The following is a 19,855-nucleotide window of genomic DNA, read 5'->3' as shown; positions in this document are numbered from 1 at the left end:
GATTCATGATTCACGATTCGTGATTCGGCAGCTTCTGCATGTTAATACTCGTGACTATTTCTGCATCGTGATTCGTGCAAGTCGTGAGTCGCTCGCTGTAGATTCACGATTCGTGATGCAGATTGTGTACATACACAATCACATTGAGTATGAATCTCGACGCTTTGCTTCACTTGATGTCATCCTCATCCTGGATCGTTGATCAGGGGCTATGTGCTAGCATCACTTTGACCATCACGTGCATTGCTCAGCTCAGTGCGTGTGGGTTCGGAAGGCATCAGTTACGAGTTGCCAACGTGTGCCGATGGATTCACGGCCCGATCGAAGTACGCACAGCTGTCTGAATCGCCGATCAAAGAAGCTTCAGCTGAGCATGGCCTGTTTGGCTTCTGCGCAATACGACGCAGGCCAACTGGCTCTGTTTTCTCATTTTCTCATTCTAGAATGTTTGATCCTGTCTACGCACTCATGACTAGAACAAGAACACGGTGACAGCATCGTTGGGGTATCATTCGTGAAACGTAGTCGTGACAAGTCGTGAGGGTTGACGTCAACAACAGAGTGGCAGATCGGGGTCCTGGACGAAGCTATGCTGGCCTTGAGACGTTCTCAACAGCACCATTCCTTGTACTGGGATGATCTATACCCTGACGATAGCGCCAGACTTTTCCTGTTCCGCCTTGGTAGCCTGCTCGTTGACGCTCTGAGCGGTAGCTACCTCCTCGGCCTTGAGAGCTGCGGCTTTTTTCCTAGCGGCATTCATCTGCTTTCTTTGCTCCCTGCCCTGCTTGGTAAAGACACTGGATAGCACTTGTTTGCCGCCAACAGTAGCAAGTGTACTGTTACCGTTGGTGTTGACGGCCGCTGCGTTGGTGGTGTAGGCATAGAACGACCGATCTGGACGTTCAGACCAGGGTACTCGGTAGCAGCAGCTGATGGCTGCCAGCAAATCGCACAGACTGACCACAATTCCGATGATGGCTCGTACGAGCACTGCGCCAATCTCTCCAAGAGCCAGGAAGACGTTCTCGAGAAACTCGCCGAGATAGATGCAGGTGGATGCAAGGCATGAAAAGATGGATCCCATGATTGCGTCTATGGTGGGTTTATGCGCGCCGAGACCAAGATTATGTAGAAACGGCCCACAAGATGCGTTCGAAAGCGGCTGTAATGTCGAGGAGCAAGAAGCAGAAACGAGGGCAGGGAATGAGATGGGCAAAAACCAAAGTGGTAACAATCACAAATGCTAACGTACATGTGCTTTTCGAGCGTCTCCTGTACTCGGAGTCAGCCATTCATGATTGTTTGCCTCTTCACTCGTGGGCAAGTAGAGGGATTTCTGCCGCTTCTGCAAGCAAGCAAGCAAGCAGCTCCGCATCTGTGCTGCAAGAGCGAGCGAGGGTGTTGGTCTCGGATGCTCTCTTGGCAAGCAAGTGACCCCTATTTGTGGGGGAGGGGGGCCAAGGTACGCAGGCTCGGTTCAAGAAAGGAAAGTCACGAGTAAAACACACACACTCGTGACTCGTGCTGTCACTCACGACTCGTGACTCGTGGCAGAGTGTAGATCTAACATGCCGACTCTGGACGCACCACGCACCACGCACGGCGAGCTGTATAGACTCGCATTTTGGCCATTTCGCGGCATTCACGATTATTCGTGATTCACGCTTCAATCACGAACTGCAGTCACTCACGACTCGTAACTAACTTTGTCGTGAGTTGCTTGAACCTGTATAAAGAACAAGGCAGGGTGCGAAAGAGGCGCAACATGTCGTGAATTCACACGGCGAGCACCGCCGAACAGCGGTCTGTGCCGACGGGTGGTTCAGCTGTTGATCCAGCAACCGAGTCAACGACAAGCAGCGCAACGTAACGCAACGCCGCCAATCGTGATAGGTGAATCGTGAATCACGAAACATCCTGTGCAAGGAAAATTCGGTGTCAAGCGAGCCAGTCACGTTTGGCAGGTGTCATCGGAGAATTTCTCCCATTCACGATTACGATTGGCTGTGGTGCCTGATCATCCATCCATCCATACTCACGACTCACGACTCAAAGAGTGGAATTTGGCTCGCTTGGGTTGGCTAGAGGAAAGCCGTCTCGAAGAGAAATGTTTCTCTGACGAACGGCTGAACTTTTCTTCGGCATCGAGGCTTTAGATGGCAAAGGCGGCGCAACGATGCAGAGGATGCATGCATGCATGCATGGATTCACGATTCGTTGGGTACGAGGCTGTTGTGACCATACAGTAATGTTCCTTGTGCTAGACAGTCCGTGCTTTTCTGCTGACTATGGACTTACAACTCTTGGCCGATCGTGGCTATTCACGATTTACAAGGATTCACAATTACCACCCGGTGCATTTACAGCTGCAAAAGCACAAGCAGCCTCCTTGTCTCGGGGTGCTTCCGTGGCTGATGTTCGGATTGGATTGGCTTTCATTGATGACTTTGACTTTGTTTCTCAGGGAAAAGGCGGAAGAATAACCAAACATCGACAGGATAAAGAATGTGCCTCACAATTCATACACTCAATCACGAATGACTTATCAACCCGCTCAAGCCATGCTACTCGTGACTCGAAACTATCGCATATCACGTTGACGGCCCGTTCAAGTTTCATGGCACGAGTCGTCAGTCAAGAGAGTTGCTTGGCAACAGTCACGAGTTGACTAATCCAATCACTAGTTAAGTTAACTTAATCCGACTTGTCGTCACAGGCCGAAAACCCGTTCACGTTCGCACCCTTTTTTTGTTTTCTCGTTTGTATTCGTGATTACTCTTTCTTTCTTACGTTGAGTTGACTTACGTTAACTTGTAATTATTTGCTGCCCTTGGTGATGGACGTGCTGTGCCGTCATACGGTCCGAGTTTAGGCGCAAAAGCCGATCTTGTCATCTCAGTTTCGTTCCGATGCTTTGGAAGCCATCCCTCTGTCACTCTATCTGCTTCTTGCTGGTCATTCAACTTCAGCCTTCTCTATATCTTTCTCTGCTTCTACCATCCCGCAGCTCCTCCACCCACTCGGATTTCTTCCGCTCGCACACCGGGTCCGACAACGCAACAGAGCAAACACCTATCTCTAGACCAACTAGCGCTCACCAAATCCGGTGTCTGATCCTCAGCTCTTTGATTTTGCTGTCTTATCCTTTTGGCATTCTCGTCGTCGTTTGACAGCTCCAATAGCATGTTCCGCAGGACTTTGAGCGCGGCGCCTCGCGCTGGCGTGCGACTCGCCTCGACATCCTCTACATCGTCGTCGGCCGGTCAACGACGAACCCTAACGAATCGTTCCGTGCTTGTAGCTGTTGCACTCGCCGGTGGTGCTGTCGCTACCTACTCCCTCACCAAGCCGAGCCTGTACGCCGAGGCTCCCGATACCGTGCCCGGCGATACTCGTCCGCATCCTCTGTGGTCGCCACCTACGCGCGCTCAGATGCTCGAGGCTCTCAAGCAGTCTTCAGCAAAAAGTCTCCGACCCATCGCTTCGAAAGGCAGGTCAGACAACTCGAGCTTGTTACCTCTTGCCAAAGATGCCACTTCTAGCAGCCCTAGCCCGGCTGCCTCGGAGCAATTGGGCGGTACCGCCGCCTCTCGCAGCGGCGATGAAGACGGCGAGGGCTTCGACATTCTCGTTGTCGGTGGTGGTGCCACAGGCGCCGGTGTCGCTGTCGATGCCGCCACTCGTGGTCTCAGCGTAGCCATGGTCGAACGTGACGACTTTGGTGCCGGTACTTCCTCCAAGTCGACCAAACTTGTCCACGGCGGTGTTCGTTACCTCCAGAAAGCCGTCTTTGAGCTCGACTACGAACAGTACAAGATGGTGCGAGAAGCGCTGCACGAGCGCAAGACGTTCCTCAAGATCGCTCCGTACCTCTCTGACCACCTTCCCATCATGCTTCCCGTCTACAAGTACTGGCAAATCCCCTACTACTGGGCTGGTACCAAGATGTACGACATTCTTGCCGGCTCTGAAAACATGGAAAGCTCCTACGTGCTCGGCAAGGGCAAAGCGCTCGAGGCGTTCCCCATGCTCAAGTCGGCCGGTCTCGCCGGTGCCGTCGTCTACTACGATGGTCAGCACAACGACACTCGCATGAACGTTGCTCTCGCCATGACCGCCGTGCATCACGGTGCCGTTGTCGCCAACCACACCGAGGTGGTGGCTATCCACAAGAAGCCTGCTGCTGGCAAGCCCGACCAGATCTGCGGTGCTCGTGTCCGCGATGTGCTCACTGGTGACGAATGGGACGTCAAGTGCAAGTGTCTCATCAACGCCACAGGTCCCTTTTCCGACACGCTGCGTAAGCTCGACGCACCCACCTCTCAAGAAATTGTTGCTGCTTCTTCCGGAGTCCACATCACGCTTCCCGGCTACTTTTCGCCACGCGACATGGGTCTGATCGACCCACAGACCTCGGATGGCCGAGTCATCTTTTTCCTGCCATGGCAGGGAAACACCATCGCCGGTACCACCGATACCGCTGCTCCAGTGGAGGCGCATCCTCGCCCCAAGGAGGAAGAGATCCAGTGGATTCTGGACGAAGTGCGCAACTACCTCAGCCCCGATATCAAGGTGCGACGAGGCGACGTGCTTAGCGCCTGGTCGGGTCTGCGACCCTTGGTCAAGGATCCTGCTGCTACCGATACGCAGTCGCTTGTTCGAAACCACATGATCAACGTCTCCGAGTCGGGCTTGCTGACCATCGCCGGTGGCAAGTGGACCACGTACCGCGAGATGGCCGAACAGACCGTGGACCGCGCTATCGCAGATTTCAAGCTCAAGCCTCAGCGTGGCTGTGTGACCAAGAACACGCGCTTGCTCGGAAGCCACGGCTGGACAAAGACCATGTACGTCAAGCTTTTGCAGCGCTTCGGTCTCGAGACCGACGTTGCGCGTCACTTGTCCAACACGTACGGTGACCGTGCCTGGAGCGTGTGTTCGATTGCCGAGCCTACCGGCCAGAGATGGCCGGTGCACGGCAAGCGTATTGACCAACTCTACCCTTACATTGAGGCTGAGATCCGATACGCATGTCGCAGCGAGTATGCTGCTACGGCGCAGGACTTTATCGCTCGTCGAACGCGTTTGTCCTTCCTCAACGCCGAGGCAACCGTGGATGCGCTGCCGCGCGTGATTGACGTGATGGCCGAGGAGCTGGGCTGGGACGAACAGCGAAAGAAGCACGAGTGGGCCGAGGGAGTCGAGTTCATGGCCAGCATGGGTCTTCAGCCGGCTCGTGTGCAACAACTCAAGGAGACGTCACTGGACCAGATGCGCAAGCAGCGTCAGAGCCAGCAACAGGCGTTCAAGGTATCTTCGCTCGGCGCCGCCTCGCTAGATGACAAGGATGCTTTGGCCATCAGCGGCTGCGCTTCTTTCAATTCGGAAGAGATGGACGAGCTGCGTGCCAAATTCAAGCTGCTCGACGTCAACCGCGACGGCAAGCTCGACTCAAAGGATCTCAAACAGGTGCTGCAGCGCATCGGATACTCGGACGTCGACGACTCGACGCTGCGCGGTATCGTCAATGAGGTGGATTTCACCAAGACTGGTGCACTCCACTTTGAAGACTTTTTGGACGTCTTTGCGGCGCTGAAAGATGCGCGTTTGGAAAATGCCTTTACTCACATCTTGAGCGAGATGGACTCACAAGGCTTGCAGCCTCCCTCGCACGACCCTGTTGGACCTGCGGCCAAGGAGCAGAGCCAGAGACGCGATGCTAGCCGCACCATTCCTGTTGAGAAGAGTGGTGGCGGGTGGTAATTACTGCAACAAACAGACAAGCGCACCCCGCACAACGCTCATCAACTGCAACACTCTTGTCTACCGGAACGCAATGCATCGATTCCTCGTTCAGACTCGATGGCAAGGTGTGCGTGAGTGAGGCGATCGTTGCGAGCAAGGTTGCCAGTCTTGAGTGAAAGAGTGGCACGAGTGCGACAGTAGCGGTATGATCTGCTATCGGCCGTATTAGTTGGAAAGTGAATGTGCAATCGCCCCTGTTGAAATCACGAATGCTCAAATTGGCGATGGTTTGTGATTCACGATTGATTCTTGCTTGATTCACCGATTCGTTTAGGTTGACAGGCAGCGAGCGCATGGGCCAAATCACGAATCGTCCATCACGAATAGGAAAATCGAGCGAAATTCAAGATTCGTGATTCACGATTGCGTTCACTTCACAGTGCCAAATCAGCCGCTGTGTGCCAAAGCAGAAGCAAATTCGAGGGCTCAGATCAGCAAAGCCAAAATTGTGACGAGAGAAAGAGGAGAGAGAAAGAGAGAGAGAGTCACGAGTGAGAGAAAGAGAAGGCGTGTGCGTGTCTGTGCCAAGCAAGCTCACTTCGCTAGCTCAGCTACCGCTGCTGTTTCTGTTTCGGTATCAGTAATCTCCACTTGGAACTACTCACATCCTTCCTCCTGTTCATACCTCCTTTCAGCCTTGACCTATACCACCTCTTTTTGGCAACTGTGCGGTGTGCATTGACTCAGCTGCATTCGACACAGCTCCAGTGCTAGCATTCACCATAGTTGCGCCTTATCTTGGAGCTCCACCTTTGCCGCCGCTATCACCATGTCGGATCCTCGCATGAGCGACAAGGAGCTCTTTGAGATCAATGCTCAAGCTGCCGTCAAGAACTACAGCGTCGATCCTCGTCTGGACTACCGCACTGTTTCCGCCATTAACGGTCCGCTCGTCGTTCTGGAAAATGTCAAGTTTCCTTCGTACAACGAGATTGTCTCGCTCACTTTGCCCGACGGCTCGCGTCGTGGCGGCCAGGTGCTCGAAGTCTCGGGCAACAAGGCTATCGTCCAGGTGTTCGAGGGCACTTCGGGTATCGACGTGCGCGACACCCACATCGAGTTCACCGGCTCTTCGATGAAGTTGCCCGTCTCTGAAGACATGCAGGGTCGCATCTTTAACGGTTCCGGTGCGCCCATCGACAAGGGTCCGCGTGTCTTTGCTGAAGACTACCTCGACATCAACGGTTCACCTATCAATCCCTTCTCTCGTGTCTACCCCGAAGAGATGATCCAGACGGGTATCTCGACCATCGACACGATGAACTCGATCGCACGTGGTCAAAAGATTCCCATCTTCTCCGCTGCCGGTTTGCCGCATAACGAAATCGCCGCGCAGATCTGCCGACAGGCCGGTCTCGTCAAGCGTCCCGGTGCCGGCAAAGGTGTGCACGACGACCACGAGGACAACTTCTCAATCGTGTTTGGTGCTATGGGTGTCAACATGGAGACCGCGCGCTTCTTCAAGCAAGACTTCGAAGAGAATGGATCGCTGGACCGTGTCACGCTCTTCCTCAACTTGGCCAACGATCCCACGATCGAGCGTATCATTACGCCTCGTCTGGCGCTCACCACGGCCGAGTACTACGCCTACCAGCTCGAAAAGCACGTGCTCGTTGTGTTGACCGACATGACGTCGTACGCCGATGCGCTGCGTGAGGTTTCAGCCGCGCGTGAAGAAGTGCCAGGTCGACGAGGTTACCCGGGTTACATGTACACGGATTTGTCGACCATCTATGAGCGTGCGGGTCGTGTGGCTGGACGAAACGGATCGATCACCCAGATCCCGATCTTGACCATGCCTAACGAAGACATGACGCACCCCATCCCTGATTTGACCGGCTACATCACCGAAGGCCAGATTTACGTGGACCGACAGCTTCACAACCGGCAAATTTACCCTCCGATCAACGTGCTGCCTTCGCTGTCGCGTTTGATGAAGTCGGCCATCGGAGCCAAGCACACGCGTGCCGATCACTCGGATGTCTCGAACCAGATGTACGCGGCGTACGCCACCGGCAGGGATGCGGCTGCAATGAAGGCGGTTGTCGGTGAAGAGGCGTTGAGCGCAGAGGACAAGCTGGCGATCGAGTTCATGGAGAACTTTGAGGGCAAGTTTATCAAGCAGGGCGCATACGAGAACAGGCACATCTTTGAGTCGTTGGACATTGGTTGGGATCTCTTGAGGATCTTCCCCAAGGAACAACTGAATAGGATCAGCCCTAAGATTATCAAGGAGTACTACTCTAGGAGGGCCAAGAAGCAGGATGCTAAGCAAGACGGCAATAAGGATACCAAGGACAACTCTCAGCAGAACGGCAACCCGAACCAAGACGCAAAGTTGGTCGATGCCTAGTATCGAGTAGGTCGTCTCTGTTGCGTTGGATTGCGCTTGGCATGTTTTTGGCTCCTAGATCCGTGTTTCCTCAAGATCATTTCACGATTGTCCATATCTCGTCTCTCGATAGCCGAGTTTTCTTTCAATCTCAAGCTTACACTCTCCCAAATATTTGAAGTGTCTGACAGTGGAGGGTAACGATGTGTGTGGTGGATACGGCGTGATTTGTGCGCTTGTGGTATGTATGGATCGGAGTAGGTCAAGGGTGGATACAAGTACATGAGGGAAATTGCGGATAAGAAAAGGGGATTCGTGATTACAACTGGGGTTTTTTCTTGGCTGAATTCATGTAGGGTCTCAAGACCCACTCTATATCGGCATCTGGTTGGTCCAAGGTGCCTTGGTTGATTTGGTAGACTCTAGCTTCGAATCTGGGGCCGACTTCGGCGAGTTGGACGTCACGGTGACTGGTTTTCAGGAAGACGTGATGGCGGAAGCTGATAAAGTCGTTGTTGTTGATCCAGCTCATGACGCGCGAGCTGTCGGGTTTCGGGACGGGAAACAGATGTTTCAGAGCGGTCTGGACGCGCAAGCCGAGTTTCGAGGACAGGTTTTCAAAGATCAGGTGCGGATATTGTTCGGACACGGTAGAAGATTGTGCGGACACTTCGTGGCGTAGGACGACGTTGTGGAGCGTGAACAGGAGCGTTGGACCATGAGGCAAGTGCGATACCACCATAGCGTCCGGTACACCTCTATGTTCGTGAAGCACGACCATATCTGTGATGCCATTGCTTCGTGCAGCAGCTACTAAGTCCGAGACCGTGTAGCCACCTCGATTCAAGCGTGTAGAGTTGGGGAATAGCAATCGCACCTCTTTAGCGAACTGCGTCAGCTTCGAACTTGGATCGCGCGAAGTGGTCACCAGAACACGCGGATCGTACGTTCCACCCCGAGAATACTCGTCGTCGATCGAGCTTGACGGTACATCCTGCGCCGCATCCAGGTTCAAATCTCGACCCAGCTCCGTCGCTTCCGCAGACGACAGCGACGGTGGAAGCGGTTTCCCCGATGCAAGTGCTTCGCGGATCTGCTGCTTGCGTTCGTAGATCTGCTTCTCTTTGGACTCGAGTGCCTTTTTATAGATGTACTCGCGACGTTCGCGCGTTTGTCGCCGAAGCATCCTGGCCGAAATCGATGCGTGGTCGAAGAGCTGTGGCGCGACAAGAACAAATGCGCGCTTTCAAGGCGCTGTTTGAACCGAAATGTCTGTGACTCGTGTTGCTTTCTTTCGTTGGCAAGTGCGACAGATGCAGTCAGATAGTAAGCGCACAGCACTGCGACTCTTGTCTTGAGTATCCAGTACGACAGAAGCCGATCACGGCAAAGGTAGAGAATCGAATGGTGATGGGCAAGATAGACGAGCCCGCAAGTTCATCTTCTCGAAAAGGCTCTTCCGTCACAGGGAAATTTTATCACGCTTAGCGTGGCTTTGGAAATTTCGCATCCGAATCCCGAAGCTTTCCAGATGGAGTATGATGAAATGCTTACAAATCTGGATTTTGGGTGGTACACAGCTGAAGAAATTGCTCGCGCTCCGCGCTTTGCGCTCTGCTGCCGGTTGCTTTTCTCGCCCGCGTGCGTTTGCTGTATCAATCACGAATCATGAATCTTGCCGAGCGGTATTCGACGGGGTGTAGCAACAACCATCATCGTTTTCACACCAACGATACACCACCAAGACGTGCCTACTCGGACGCATCCCTGATTACCACAGCTGTCAAAGTGGCGTGTACCCAAGCTACATTCTGCACCAAGGCTACAATCTGGATAGACCTAGCACGAAAAGCCATCAGGCCGAGAAAACGACGACAAGCGTAGCAGATCCACGAATCCACGACATCTTAGCGCACCGTGCACGTTGTGACCATGTTCTTCACAGCCATCCGTCTCGGCTCACGAACGACATATCGTGGAGCCAAAGGTTCTGGCTCCGGCGCCTCTACGCGCACGTCGGCATTCTCGTCACCCAAATCGCGCAATTCCGCACTGGGCGCGCTTGCGACTGGCACCATCTTCAAACGCTCGCAACGCGGACTTTACGACGGCAAGATGATCCAGTCCGGCCACAACGTGCCGAAATCGCGGCAGAAAACCGCACGAACCTGGTCACCCAACATCCAGAGCAAAAAACTGTGGTCCAACACGCTCGACCGCTTCGTGCGCGCCAAAGTGTCGACGAGCGCACTCAGATCCATGGACAAAATGGGCGGCTTGGACATCTACCTCGCCAAGACCAGCTCGGAAAAACTCGGCGAATGGGGTAGAAACTTGAGAGATACCCTGGCACTGAGACTGCGCAGTAAAAGATTGAAGCTCGAGAGGACTGCTAGACAGTTGTAGAACTGCGAAATGTACCACCCATCCTCAGCTTCAGCTCAACCCTGCCTCTTGTACAAACACACCCCTGCATCCCTTGTCACGCAATCCACCTGCCTTATCATGACCCAGAATGCCAGCTCTATCTCACCATTCGATCCGGCACACCATCGACAGACATACACACCCACGCTCAGCAAAGCATCTCGGTCAGAAGCGGAAAAAATAACAAACAGAAAACGCCGCTGACCATCACACATTTCTTCATTGCCGATCCAAACGCAGCATGGCAGCCGCAATGAAGCATGAAGCAAAAAGGGGTATACAATCAGCCATGTCTATGAGCGCCCGGCGTCGGTGTAGCTGTTGCGGTGCGTTTATCCGGTGCTCCGCCGCTCGCGCCTGCGTCCAAGCTGCGTAGATACTCCTCCATCTTTTCCGCTCCAGACTTTGTCTTGTGCAGCGTCCGACTGGTCAACCTGGGTGAAGCGAACGCGGAACCTTCGCTACACGTACTCGCTAGATCCGTCGTAGACGACGTCGGCGTAGGTGAAGGCGACGCGCCATGACGAACGATGCGTGTACCGCCGTGCGATGAGTACGAGGCCGAAGTCTGGCTGCCCGCGTCGTCCTGCGTCGAAGCGGTGAGTGACGAGACAAACGACGCGTGCGAAGAGGCCGCGGAAGAAGGACGTGCGATGATCGGGCCTTCGTTGTCCGAGTCTTGACGCGCTTCGGCATCTTCGCACCCAGACGAGGCCGTGCTGGCTTCTGCAGCTGGGTTGATCGACGTGGTGGACATGCATCTGACCGACGACCTCTTGTGTGCCGCTGACGTGGATCCGAAGCGCGATTCTTGTCTATGGCGTGGGCTGCGGTGAGAGCTGATCAATGACAAGCCGCTCAACTCGGATTTGAACGAGCTTGTGGACGAAGAGACAGATGGTGTCGGCGAGCCTTTTCTCCTCGGCTGTGACTTGTAGCCGTGTCCAGGTCCGAGCAGATCGTTGGAAGGTCCTACGCTGTGGTAATCGCCGCCGCCAACCTCAGTCCGGAAGCGAGACGAAAGCTTCTCGCCCGTCCATGTCTTGGATGTAGCGACCACTTCAAAGGGAATACGGTAGGCGTCAAGCCAAGCCTCGGTCGCGCGACCATCGGTACGATGGAGATAGTTGATCTTGTCGCTGGTGACCGGCTGTGCTTCGATCATCTTTTCGTGCAGGTGATCTGGCGGATAGGCGATGGCGACGGCAAAGCTCGAGGTGGAAGCGGCAGTTTGATGGCAGTAAAGACATACACTAATTAGCTCGCGCAGGTAGCGAGGCGCCTCGGATGCACTGAAAACATCCTTCACCTGAGCCGGTTCGGGATTGTTTTCCATCTCGCCAACTCCGGCGACGCGTGTAGGATCTGGATGGTCGTGATGGATCCTGTCTTGGCGCGCTCTTGCAATCTGAGATCCAGCAGCGCGGAAGTGCTCTTTTTGAGCAAAGATGCCAGGCTCAGGTTCGGTAAGCATGAGGTCACCGTCTTGCGTGGAGACAGCAATCTTGTCTTCGAGCCAACGCGTTGCTTTTCTGGCTGCAAGGTTGATGGGCTCGTCGCCCTTCTTGAGCAGGTCGAGCGTGTTGATGGCCTCGAGCGGAATGACGACACAGGTCGACTGGTCACGACTCCAATTGTGCACGCTGCGGAGCGAAAAAATGAGTACGCTTGCATCGACGAGACGGATGGATGTAGTCGTCTGGGTGCTGACGCGAGCAATGTCGCCTGTTGCTGCGCGTGTGTGAGAAGATAATCCGGGACCTGTGACAGCTCGTGGTTGGGCACGCAATTGGGCCGCCACATCGTGACGCGGTTGTGATGAGAAAAGGTCGGGTGTCGGGGCGCTTCGAGTGTTATGCATTCCTCTTGTATATGTGATCTTGCGGACATCTTGCTCGAGTTTGTCGACCTTGTCTTGAAGGAACATGACGCCCATCGCGTGAGAGAGGCGTTGTTGGTGCTCAGCCTTTTGCTGAGCCGCCTCGTCCGGCATGTTTGCGGTCACAGGCGGTTCGCAATCGAAATCACCAACGTCTATCGATGGTGGTTGAGGGATAAATCCTTGCGGATGTGTGCAGGTGGCAATGCCGCCGAAAGCATTGTGACGCTTCCTTGACTGAGCAATGTGGTTGGCGAGGGCGACTTAGCTCTGTTGAACTCGTGATGTTGTTGGTGGTTGCGAGGCGAGCATCCGAGTTCCGAACTTACAATTCACGATTCGTGATTCAGATTCGTGATTCAGTCACGAGTCGTGAGTCGTGAGTTTGTTTCCCACTCACGACTCTCAGACCGTTTCACGTCACGTTTTTGTTACCAGACATGTATGCTCGTCAGAACATAACATTCTCCGAATATTCGCAGACCAAACGCCCCTCACAACGGTCATAGTCCCTTGACGCTTCGTGCTTGTCCGCGTTCCTGTTTGTGTTCCGAAGCCAGAAGTCACGAATCGTGAATGCCGAACCTGAACGGATCTTGGATGGACGCTCACTCACCCATCCCTTTCCAAGCCGCGCATCGCGAGTGGTGAGTCACGAGTGGTTTCCGTGCACGCCGTGATTGCTACCACCAATCGTGGATCGTGAGTCGTGAATCTGCGACTGCTCTTCACACGCTCGAGTGCAGCGTAGATGTATATTACCTGTTCACTTTGCTACACCTCTGCGACAGCTTGGTGCTTGTGTGACCTGTACACACCCACCTTGTACACAAGTCAAGACTAGATTTGGTAGGTGGCAGCGCTCCGCCCTGTATCACAGCACAGTCCGGCGAGATCCATGATTGGGATTTGTGCTTCGAGCTTGACGTGTTGAACGATGATGGCAAGAGACATGTCGGAATGGATCGAAGGGTGCGCTGACTGAGCACGAAAAAGCACTTGGGTGTCCGAAGCAAAGCACAACGTCGTCATCGATCCAATACTGCGCGCTCTCTTTTTCCATTTTCCAATCCTGCGAGTTGCGAGTCACGAGTGTCACAAGTGTCACGCCTTGTCACCTCCACTTTAGAGTCGGCTTTGTCTTGCTTGCCTTTTCGCTCGTGCCTTCGTGCTTGGTTCTCTCACGTCTGATGCTTCCCTGTCAACTATGAGTTTCCTCCACTCGTGACTGTTTCTGTCTGCTCTTGCCGCATCGTCGGTCCAACACACAAGCGTCTAGGTCGATTCGTGATTCATTCGTGCACGATTCATGATTGGAATGTCCGCAGAGCTTCCTGGTCTCGCTCTCATCCTGAATCCCAAAATAGCTCTTGCTTTCAACATCCGTCCCTCTTGTTCGACTGCTGACGTTGCTACCTTTCTCGTCTGCAGCTCATCAATGCTCATACTTGTTAAAACATGTCAGCCTTGCATACTTCCCGAGCTTGGCTAGGCGATTTGAGAAGCGCGTGACCCTTGACAGATGACTAGCACCCTTGTTTCGTCGATGATGACGTGACCGCACGCAGATGGCTTCGCATTCACCTTGGCAAAGGTGCACTCGTTTAGAAACATGTGGTGAGGTCAACCCCGCACCAGACCCTAGGCATCGAGTAGCTTTGCCGAATCTGCCTTGCAACGCACGAAAGCCAAAGCGTCACCTTGAGCCAGCCAGCGTGCCCTTCGTCCCTTCTTGAGGCCTCGGGATGATGCACCCACTCGCTCACCCAATCACGAATCGTGAATGCACAGAATGACTGTTACCTCGTTCATGCGCGCCGCATCGATTCGTAAATCTCTCCATGCCGTTGTGCTTGGTCTGTCCCAGACCGTTGAAACCGACTGAGCTCTTGCGCATCGGCGACTGACACGGACGACGATTTCGCTTGATTGAACCCGAGAAGGGTGTACGTGTCTCGTGTACAAACTACTTAAACCGCATGATGACTTGCTCAGAGATCAGAAAACAGGCATCTATCTGCTCTTCCTTCTTCCATCAGCCTCATCCGTCTGTTCGCTCTCTCATTTCCTCGTCCTCTTCTGCGAGTTTCTGGTGTGCAAGCAATACCCCACTGAATCACTACCAGCCCTGATTCTCGCGACCATACCCTCCGTCATCAATACCCGAACCATCGGCGTGACGACACAAACCCAACAATATCTCTTTGACCGCCACTAACTGCATTTCATCACAATGTCGTCCGAACGTGAGCCCCTTCTCCCCACCCACACGCGCCAAGCTCGTCAGAGCGTTGAGCAGCTTGGCTCGCAGGTTGCTCGCGATGCCAAGGCTACCGCTCGTAGCTATGGTGTCGACCCGGACAACCTCGGCGAGCAGGTACGTCAGGTGGCTCCTTCGCGCCAAACCCTGGCACGTGTATCGCAGATGATCGGAGCGCTCAAGGCGGGTAAGCTGCCCTCGCAAAAACAGCTCAACCAATTCATCGAAGCCGTCATGTCGAGCGCTGTGCTCGACGAGCGCTCCGTCTCGGGCTCCTCCAAGCTCAGCCAGCAAGGTGCTACCGTGATCCAAGACATCAAGGGCATCCTCGCCTGCATCGAACGCATTGGCGAGAGCAAGAACGGCGACGACAAGATCCAGAAGTTCATCTACCACACTTCGCAAGCTTCCATCAATGTGACGGATGAAGGTGATGTTTCAGTCAAACTTCCTTCTGCCTCGTCGGTCGGCGCTGACGGACGCTTGCTTGACCAAGCCAAAAAGGACGCCAACAAGGCGCTTGGTGAGGTAAAGCAAATTGGTCAACTGTTGCTCACCTCGAAAGCATTCCGTGACCTATTGGCCGACGTTCAGTTCCTGCTTCGCGATCTCACGGCCGATGCAGCTGCTACCGCAGCTCAGAAGGCGGGTGGCGCTGAAAGCAAACTGCGCCCCAGCGAAGAGGAGCGCAAGAAGCGAGGTGATGCTGTTGAGATTCGCGCTCCCAGCAAGAAGGATCTCGAAAGCGCCAAGGACCAAGCCAAGCGAGGAGCCCAGCAGGCGCAGCAAGACATCAAGCAGTCGGCCAACGACGCAGCCAAGTGGCTCGAAGAGCAGACTCCTGACGATGTCAAAGATGCCTTCCTGGAACGCATCAAGCACATCGTCGACAGTGTGGAGCGCGATCCTGATTTCAAGAGTGCGCTCAACGGACTGTACGCTATCGCCAACAAGTGGGCCGACATTGTCCAGGATGTTGCTGAAAAGGCCAAAGAGCAAACCGACATTGATGTCGACAGTCCCGAGGCTGAGGCCAACGAGGATCTGCGCGAGGCTTTCGAGCAGCTCAAGCAGATCCTGGAAACGTTTGCGGGTCGATCGCTCGAGCCCGTGCAAGAGTCGATCAGCGGTCTGCTCGAGCATGCCAAGCAGATTTATGAAGACGAAGCGTCGAAAGAAAGCAAGGAGCTGCGCGAATTTATCGACGACGTCAAGGCGTTCATCGACCGTGCGCTTAACGAAGACGGCTTCGTCCAGACCAACCGATCGAACCGCATGGCTTCGGACCTGTACGATCGAGCTCAGCGCCTCTTCAATGCTACGGGAAAACAGGCCAACAAGCAGCTGTCCAAGCTCCGTGACGATTTCGACGAGACGCTCGACGAAATGTCAACGTTTGTCAAAGGTCTCGAAGAAGATGCCGAGCTGCGCGAGCTTGCGCAACGCTTTGAAAAGCTCGGATCGGATGTCAACTTTATCGACTTTGAGCGACTTACTGTCAACGGACCGGTCCAGGGGCTCATCAACCTCTTGAGCGACCTGCGCAATCAGGCGGGCGGCCTCGTACGTGATACGGTCGAGGTGTTGATTCCACGTCTGATCAGCGAAATTCAGTCGATTCCCTTGCCACGAATCGAGTTTGTCTCGCGCGAGGCTGACGTGGTGATTGATGACCTTTCGCTTACCGCCTCGACTGCTTCGTTTGTACCCGACCGCGTCCGCATCATCAACCGCAACGACCTGACGCTCGACCAACGTCGCTCTAGTTTCGGCAGCACCTTGGACGCATATCTCTACCTCGAGATCGAAGGTCTTCGCGTCAAAGCTGCCGACGTAGCGTACTACATTAACAAGAAGACGGGTTGGGTCGGATGGGAGGATTACGGATTCCTGGATCTCGACCTGGGCGGACGCAACGGAACCCGTTTTGTCGTCAAACTCGAAAACGCCGATGATAACGACGACGAGTCGTTCTACAAGGTGAAACGCGTCAGCGTCGACATGTCGAGCTTCAAGGTCAAGGTGCGACAAACGAAGCATTGGCTGCTCAACTTTTTCCTGATGCCGTTCGTGCGACCGGTGCTGAGGCGCGTATTCCAGCAGCTCTTGGAGGAGCAGATCAAGGGTTGGTTGCAGAACCAAGACCGTTCGCTCTGGGCGGCACAGCAGCGAGCCAAAGTGATCAACAGCTACAGCAAGCATGCCATCAAGGACGGACAGGGCATTTCGACCAAGGCGTATCTGAAAGCGATCTTTGCGCCCGAGACCGACGCGTTCGAGCCATACGGGAGAAAGACTCAGCCGCCCAAGACGCAGGTCGGACTCGCCGAGGGATTCCGCGTTCAAAGTGTCAACGACGAGTTCAAGCTGGCCATCGGCGCGAGTTACTCGAAGCAGTTGCTGCCTGGTCGAGGAGGTCCGTTCAGGTATGCGCGCGACAAGATGGCCGAATACCAACAGATCGAGGAGACCATCAGGCGCGGTGTCAGAGAGATCCAGGAGGGCGCTCACGAGCTCAGACAAGGCGCCAGCGATGCAGTTGACCAAGTCAGGCACGGCGTCAAGGGTCTCGAAGGCGAAGCGAGGGGTAAAGGCGCAAAGGTCAAGCAGGAGGTCGACAAGCTCAGCTCCGAGGCCAACAAGCAGGAGCGAAAGGAGAGGAGGGACAACGGCTGGAAATCCGACGTCTTCACCTGGTCCAACGACGACGTCGATCTCTGATCCCGAAACCGTGCCCCGCAGCCAGTTTGTAATCATCGTCATGTTTCTCGACTTGTGCATGTGCAAATGTAGTCTTCCCATCACCATGTAACAAGGTCGCAATCGTGAATGTCTATGCTTTTGCGCGTTGATTTATGAAAAGACGGCCATGAACAAGCTTGATCAAGCCCATCAGACGAGAGTCGCCCGACCATGGTGCGTTGTTGTCGCGTCGTTGTTGCGTCATATGCGGGGGCGAAAGGTTCAAGTTTCGTAAATCGTGAATGCATTTCTGTTCTGATTCATGATGGCAATCACAATGCATAGATGTGCAGTCAAGTTATTTGAGAATCGTTTCTGTTACAAGTATAGGGGTCTAGTTGTACAGATGGGCATGTCATGAAGCTGTCCGGTGTGTGTCTTCCTTTCATCTAGGATGTCATGCGTTTTCATCGTTCCTGGCAACCGCAGGCGACCTGACCCTCTGAACGGGCGACTTGGTTCTTGCCAACAGAGCCGCGGCGTCCTTCCTCCTTTTGTCGTCGTCCGCCGACGATCCCGCGATATCGCCCGAATCCGCAGCTGAATCGTCGATGGAAAAGATGACCTCGGGCGTCATTTTTTGCGATTCCACATCGCCGTTCACGCCACCCTGAGCGGTGATATAAGGAGCACCGCCGTTGCTGCGCAGCGTATCGAGCGCAATGGATTGACTGGCCGTGGCTGTGGAAGCGAAAGCCAGATCGGGTCGGTTGCTAGGTGGAGCCGCACTGGGTGGAGCAGCTGCCGAATTACGGTAGGGATAATGCTGCTCCATGGCCTCGCGAAGTTCGTCGGTGAGAAAATAGTAAAAGCTAAACGTGGCCAAACAAGCGCCAGCGACGAGATCGATGAGGTAGTGGTGCATCAAGTACATTGTACACCAGTAGAGCCAGAAACAATACGTCCAGTAGAGGACCCTGGCATCGAGTCTCAAACGGCCGATCTGCAGAACGACGGGGAAGAAGTAGCTGCAGAACAGCGCCTTGAGTGTCGCGTTGCCGGCATGTAGCGATGGAAACGCACCGAACACCACTGGTGCTCCCGTAAACGTGAGCGTATAGCCGTGAGAATGGAAGAGCGCGTCGATCCTAGCGAGCCCAGCTGGAGAGCCTCGCATACCATAGTGGGCGGGCGTCAAGCCTTCACGCAGCTCGTACCACGGAGGAGCGCACGGAAACACGATCTGGATCATCACCCCGATCAGCATCATGAAGCCAAACGCCTGCGCAAACACCTTGACGCTTGACGGTGGAGCAAACACAAACAGAAAGGCGGCCACAAAGAAGGGCGCTGCGAAATGAATCACACCGTACGGTACCCAGGCCAAGATGTCGAGTATCGGGTGACCGAATTGCGTCAGAATATCCGAAATGTTGGCACCATACCAGATCGTCTCGAGCGTCGGAAGCACCGAGACCCAGATGTGTGGCCGCAGAGAGGCTGGGATGAACTTGCACGAGTAGAACAAGATGAGCCAAGCAAAGATGGGTGCTGCTGGCAAGAAGAATTGCGAGGTCACAGGAAACAATAGCGTCGCAGTGTAGAGCGCCGGAATGGTGAGCTTGTACGGAAATGCGGGCGTCTCCATGATATACAGGCAGAAGAGCGCGACGAAGAGCAAGAAGCCGTACTTGAAGCGTTCGCCTTTGCTGGGCGACCATGCGCGCAATCGGTCGAGGTTTTCACGGATCGAGGTGGAGAAGGATAAGCGGCTGGCAGCCGCCAGTATGCGAGAGAGGAGGTAGTGGAGCCAGGAAGGGAGGTAGCGTCGTGCATTCGGTGGGAGCTGCAAGACGGTCGCGCCATTGTATGAAGAGTCTGGGGCGCCGGGTGCGATGCGTGGCTCTTGCGAGGACGAGGTGGACCTCGCATTCGAGTAGGCTATCGCCATATTGAGAGAGCGCCGCTTTCTAGAAAGGGATGCTGATGACGAGGAGCGATTGGGCAAACAAGACGACGTCGAGCAAAAGATTCCTTCTTTGCTCAACAGCTCTGTGCTCTCAGACAGACACTCAGCTGAGACTCAACCTGGGCGCGAAAGCAATCACGAATGCGTGTGCGTGAAGATGTGACTACTTGATCGGGACATTTGTGATTTGGGTGTATTACCAATCGGGAATCTCGCCGATCCTCTCTCGGAAATTCCGAGTCGAGTTGCAGCCGCTCCACCGTGGGATCCCGCACTCAGTGACCCATGACTGGTCACAACCACGAATCGTGAATCGTGAATCAGGCCGAACACGAGTATTCTCGTAATCAGGCTCAGCTCGGCCATACACACTTTCCCACAACTTTGTGCTCAAGCAAAGTTGGTCTTTGGAAGCATTCGTGATTGTTACCTGAGCGGGGACGTTTCGACTGCCGAGTCGCAGGCACAAGCGAACACGCCCAAAACCTCCAAATCCGA

At 54.4% G+C, this 19,855-nt stretch overlaps 8 protein-coding genes across 8 annotated transcripts; 4 read left to right on the top strand and 4 right to left on the bottom strand.

Moving 5' to 3' along the window:
- Window positions 1–640: 640 nt before the first annotated feature.
- UMAG_11699 (uncharacterized protein) lies at window positions 641–1,087 on the bottom strand (the record flags this gene model as incomplete). The annotated part of the gene is made up of 1 exon (XM_011389790.1): window positions 641–1,087. One exon carries the CDS (start codon window positions 1,085–1,087, stop codon window positions 641–643), a length of 447 nt encoding a protein of 148 aa, XP_011388092.1.
- Window positions 1,088–3,186: 2,099 nt separating this feature from the next.
- UMAG_01619 (glycerol-3-phosphate dehydrogenase) lies at window positions 3,187–5,766 on the top strand (the record flags this gene model as incomplete). The annotated part of the gene is made up of 1 exon (XM_011389312.1): window positions 3,187–5,766. One exon carries the CDS (start codon window positions 3,187–3,189, stop codon window positions 5,764–5,766), a length of 2,580 nt encoding a protein of 859 aa, XP_011387614.1.
- An 811-nt stretch (window positions 5,767–6,577) lies between these two features.
- Window positions 6,578–8,161, top strand: UMAG_11698 (putative H(+)-transporting V1 sector ATPase subunit B; the record flags this gene model as incomplete). Its single annotated transcript, XM_011389789.1, has 1 exon — window positions 6,578–8,161. The coding sequence occupies one exon, from the start codon at window positions 6,578–6,580 to the stop codon at window positions 8,159–8,161; it is 1,584 nt and encodes a 527-aa protein (XP_011388091.1).
- A 298-nt stretch (window positions 8,162–8,459) lies between these two features.
- Window positions 8,460–9,326, bottom strand: UMAG_01617 (putative U3 small nucleolar ribonucleoprotein component; the record flags this gene model as incomplete). The annotated part of the gene is made up of 1 exon (XM_011389311.1): window positions 8,460–9,326. One exon carries the CDS (start codon window positions 9,324–9,326, stop codon window positions 8,460–8,462), a length of 867 nt encoding a protein of 288 aa, XP_011387613.1.
- A 746-nt stretch (window positions 9,327–10,072) lies between these two features.
- Window positions 10,073–10,546, top strand: UMAG_01616 (mitochondrial 54S ribosomal protein bL28m; the record flags this gene model as incomplete). Its single annotated transcript, XM_011389310.1, has 1 exon — window positions 10,073–10,546. The coding sequence occupies one exon, from the start codon at window positions 10,073–10,075 to the stop codon at window positions 10,544–10,546; it is 474 nt and encodes a 157-aa protein (XP_011387612.1).
- Window positions 10,547–10,850: 304 nt separating this feature from the next.
- On the bottom strand, window positions 10,851–12,560 carry UMAG_01615 (uncharacterized protein; the record flags this gene model as incomplete). Its single annotated transcript, XM_011389309.1, has 1 exon — window positions 10,851–12,560. The coding sequence occupies one exon, from the start codon at window positions 12,558–12,560 to the stop codon at window positions 10,851–10,853; it is 1,710 nt and encodes a 569-aa protein (XP_011387611.1).
- A 2,119-nt stretch (window positions 12,561–14,679) lies between these two features.
- UMAG_01614 (uncharacterized protein) lies at window positions 14,680–17,427 on the top strand (the record flags this gene model as incomplete). Its single annotated transcript, XM_011389308.1, has 1 exon — window positions 14,680–17,427. One exon carries the CDS (start codon window positions 14,680–14,682, stop codon window positions 17,425–17,427), a length of 2,748 nt encoding a protein of 915 aa, XP_011387610.1.
- A 418-nt stretch (window positions 17,428–17,845) lies between these two features.
- UMAG_01613 (uncharacterized protein) lies at window positions 17,846–19,339 on the bottom strand (the record flags this gene model as incomplete). The annotated part of the gene is made up of 1 exon (XM_011389307.1): window positions 17,846–19,339. The coding sequence occupies one exon, from the start codon at window positions 19,337–19,339 to the stop codon at window positions 17,846–17,848; it is 1,494 nt and encodes a 497-aa protein (XP_011387609.1).
- Window positions 19,340–19,855: the final 516 nt, after the last annotated feature.

The sequence above is a fragment of the Mycosarcoma maydis genome, chromosome 3 (genome assembly GCF_000328475.2).
Source record: "Mycosarcoma maydis chromosome 3, whole genome shotgun sequence".
NCBI lineage: Eukaryota > Fungi > Basidiomycota > Ustilaginomycetes > Ustilaginales > Mycosarcoma > Mycosarcoma maydis.
This window is presented reverse-complemented; position numbering and strand designations above follow the sequence as displayed.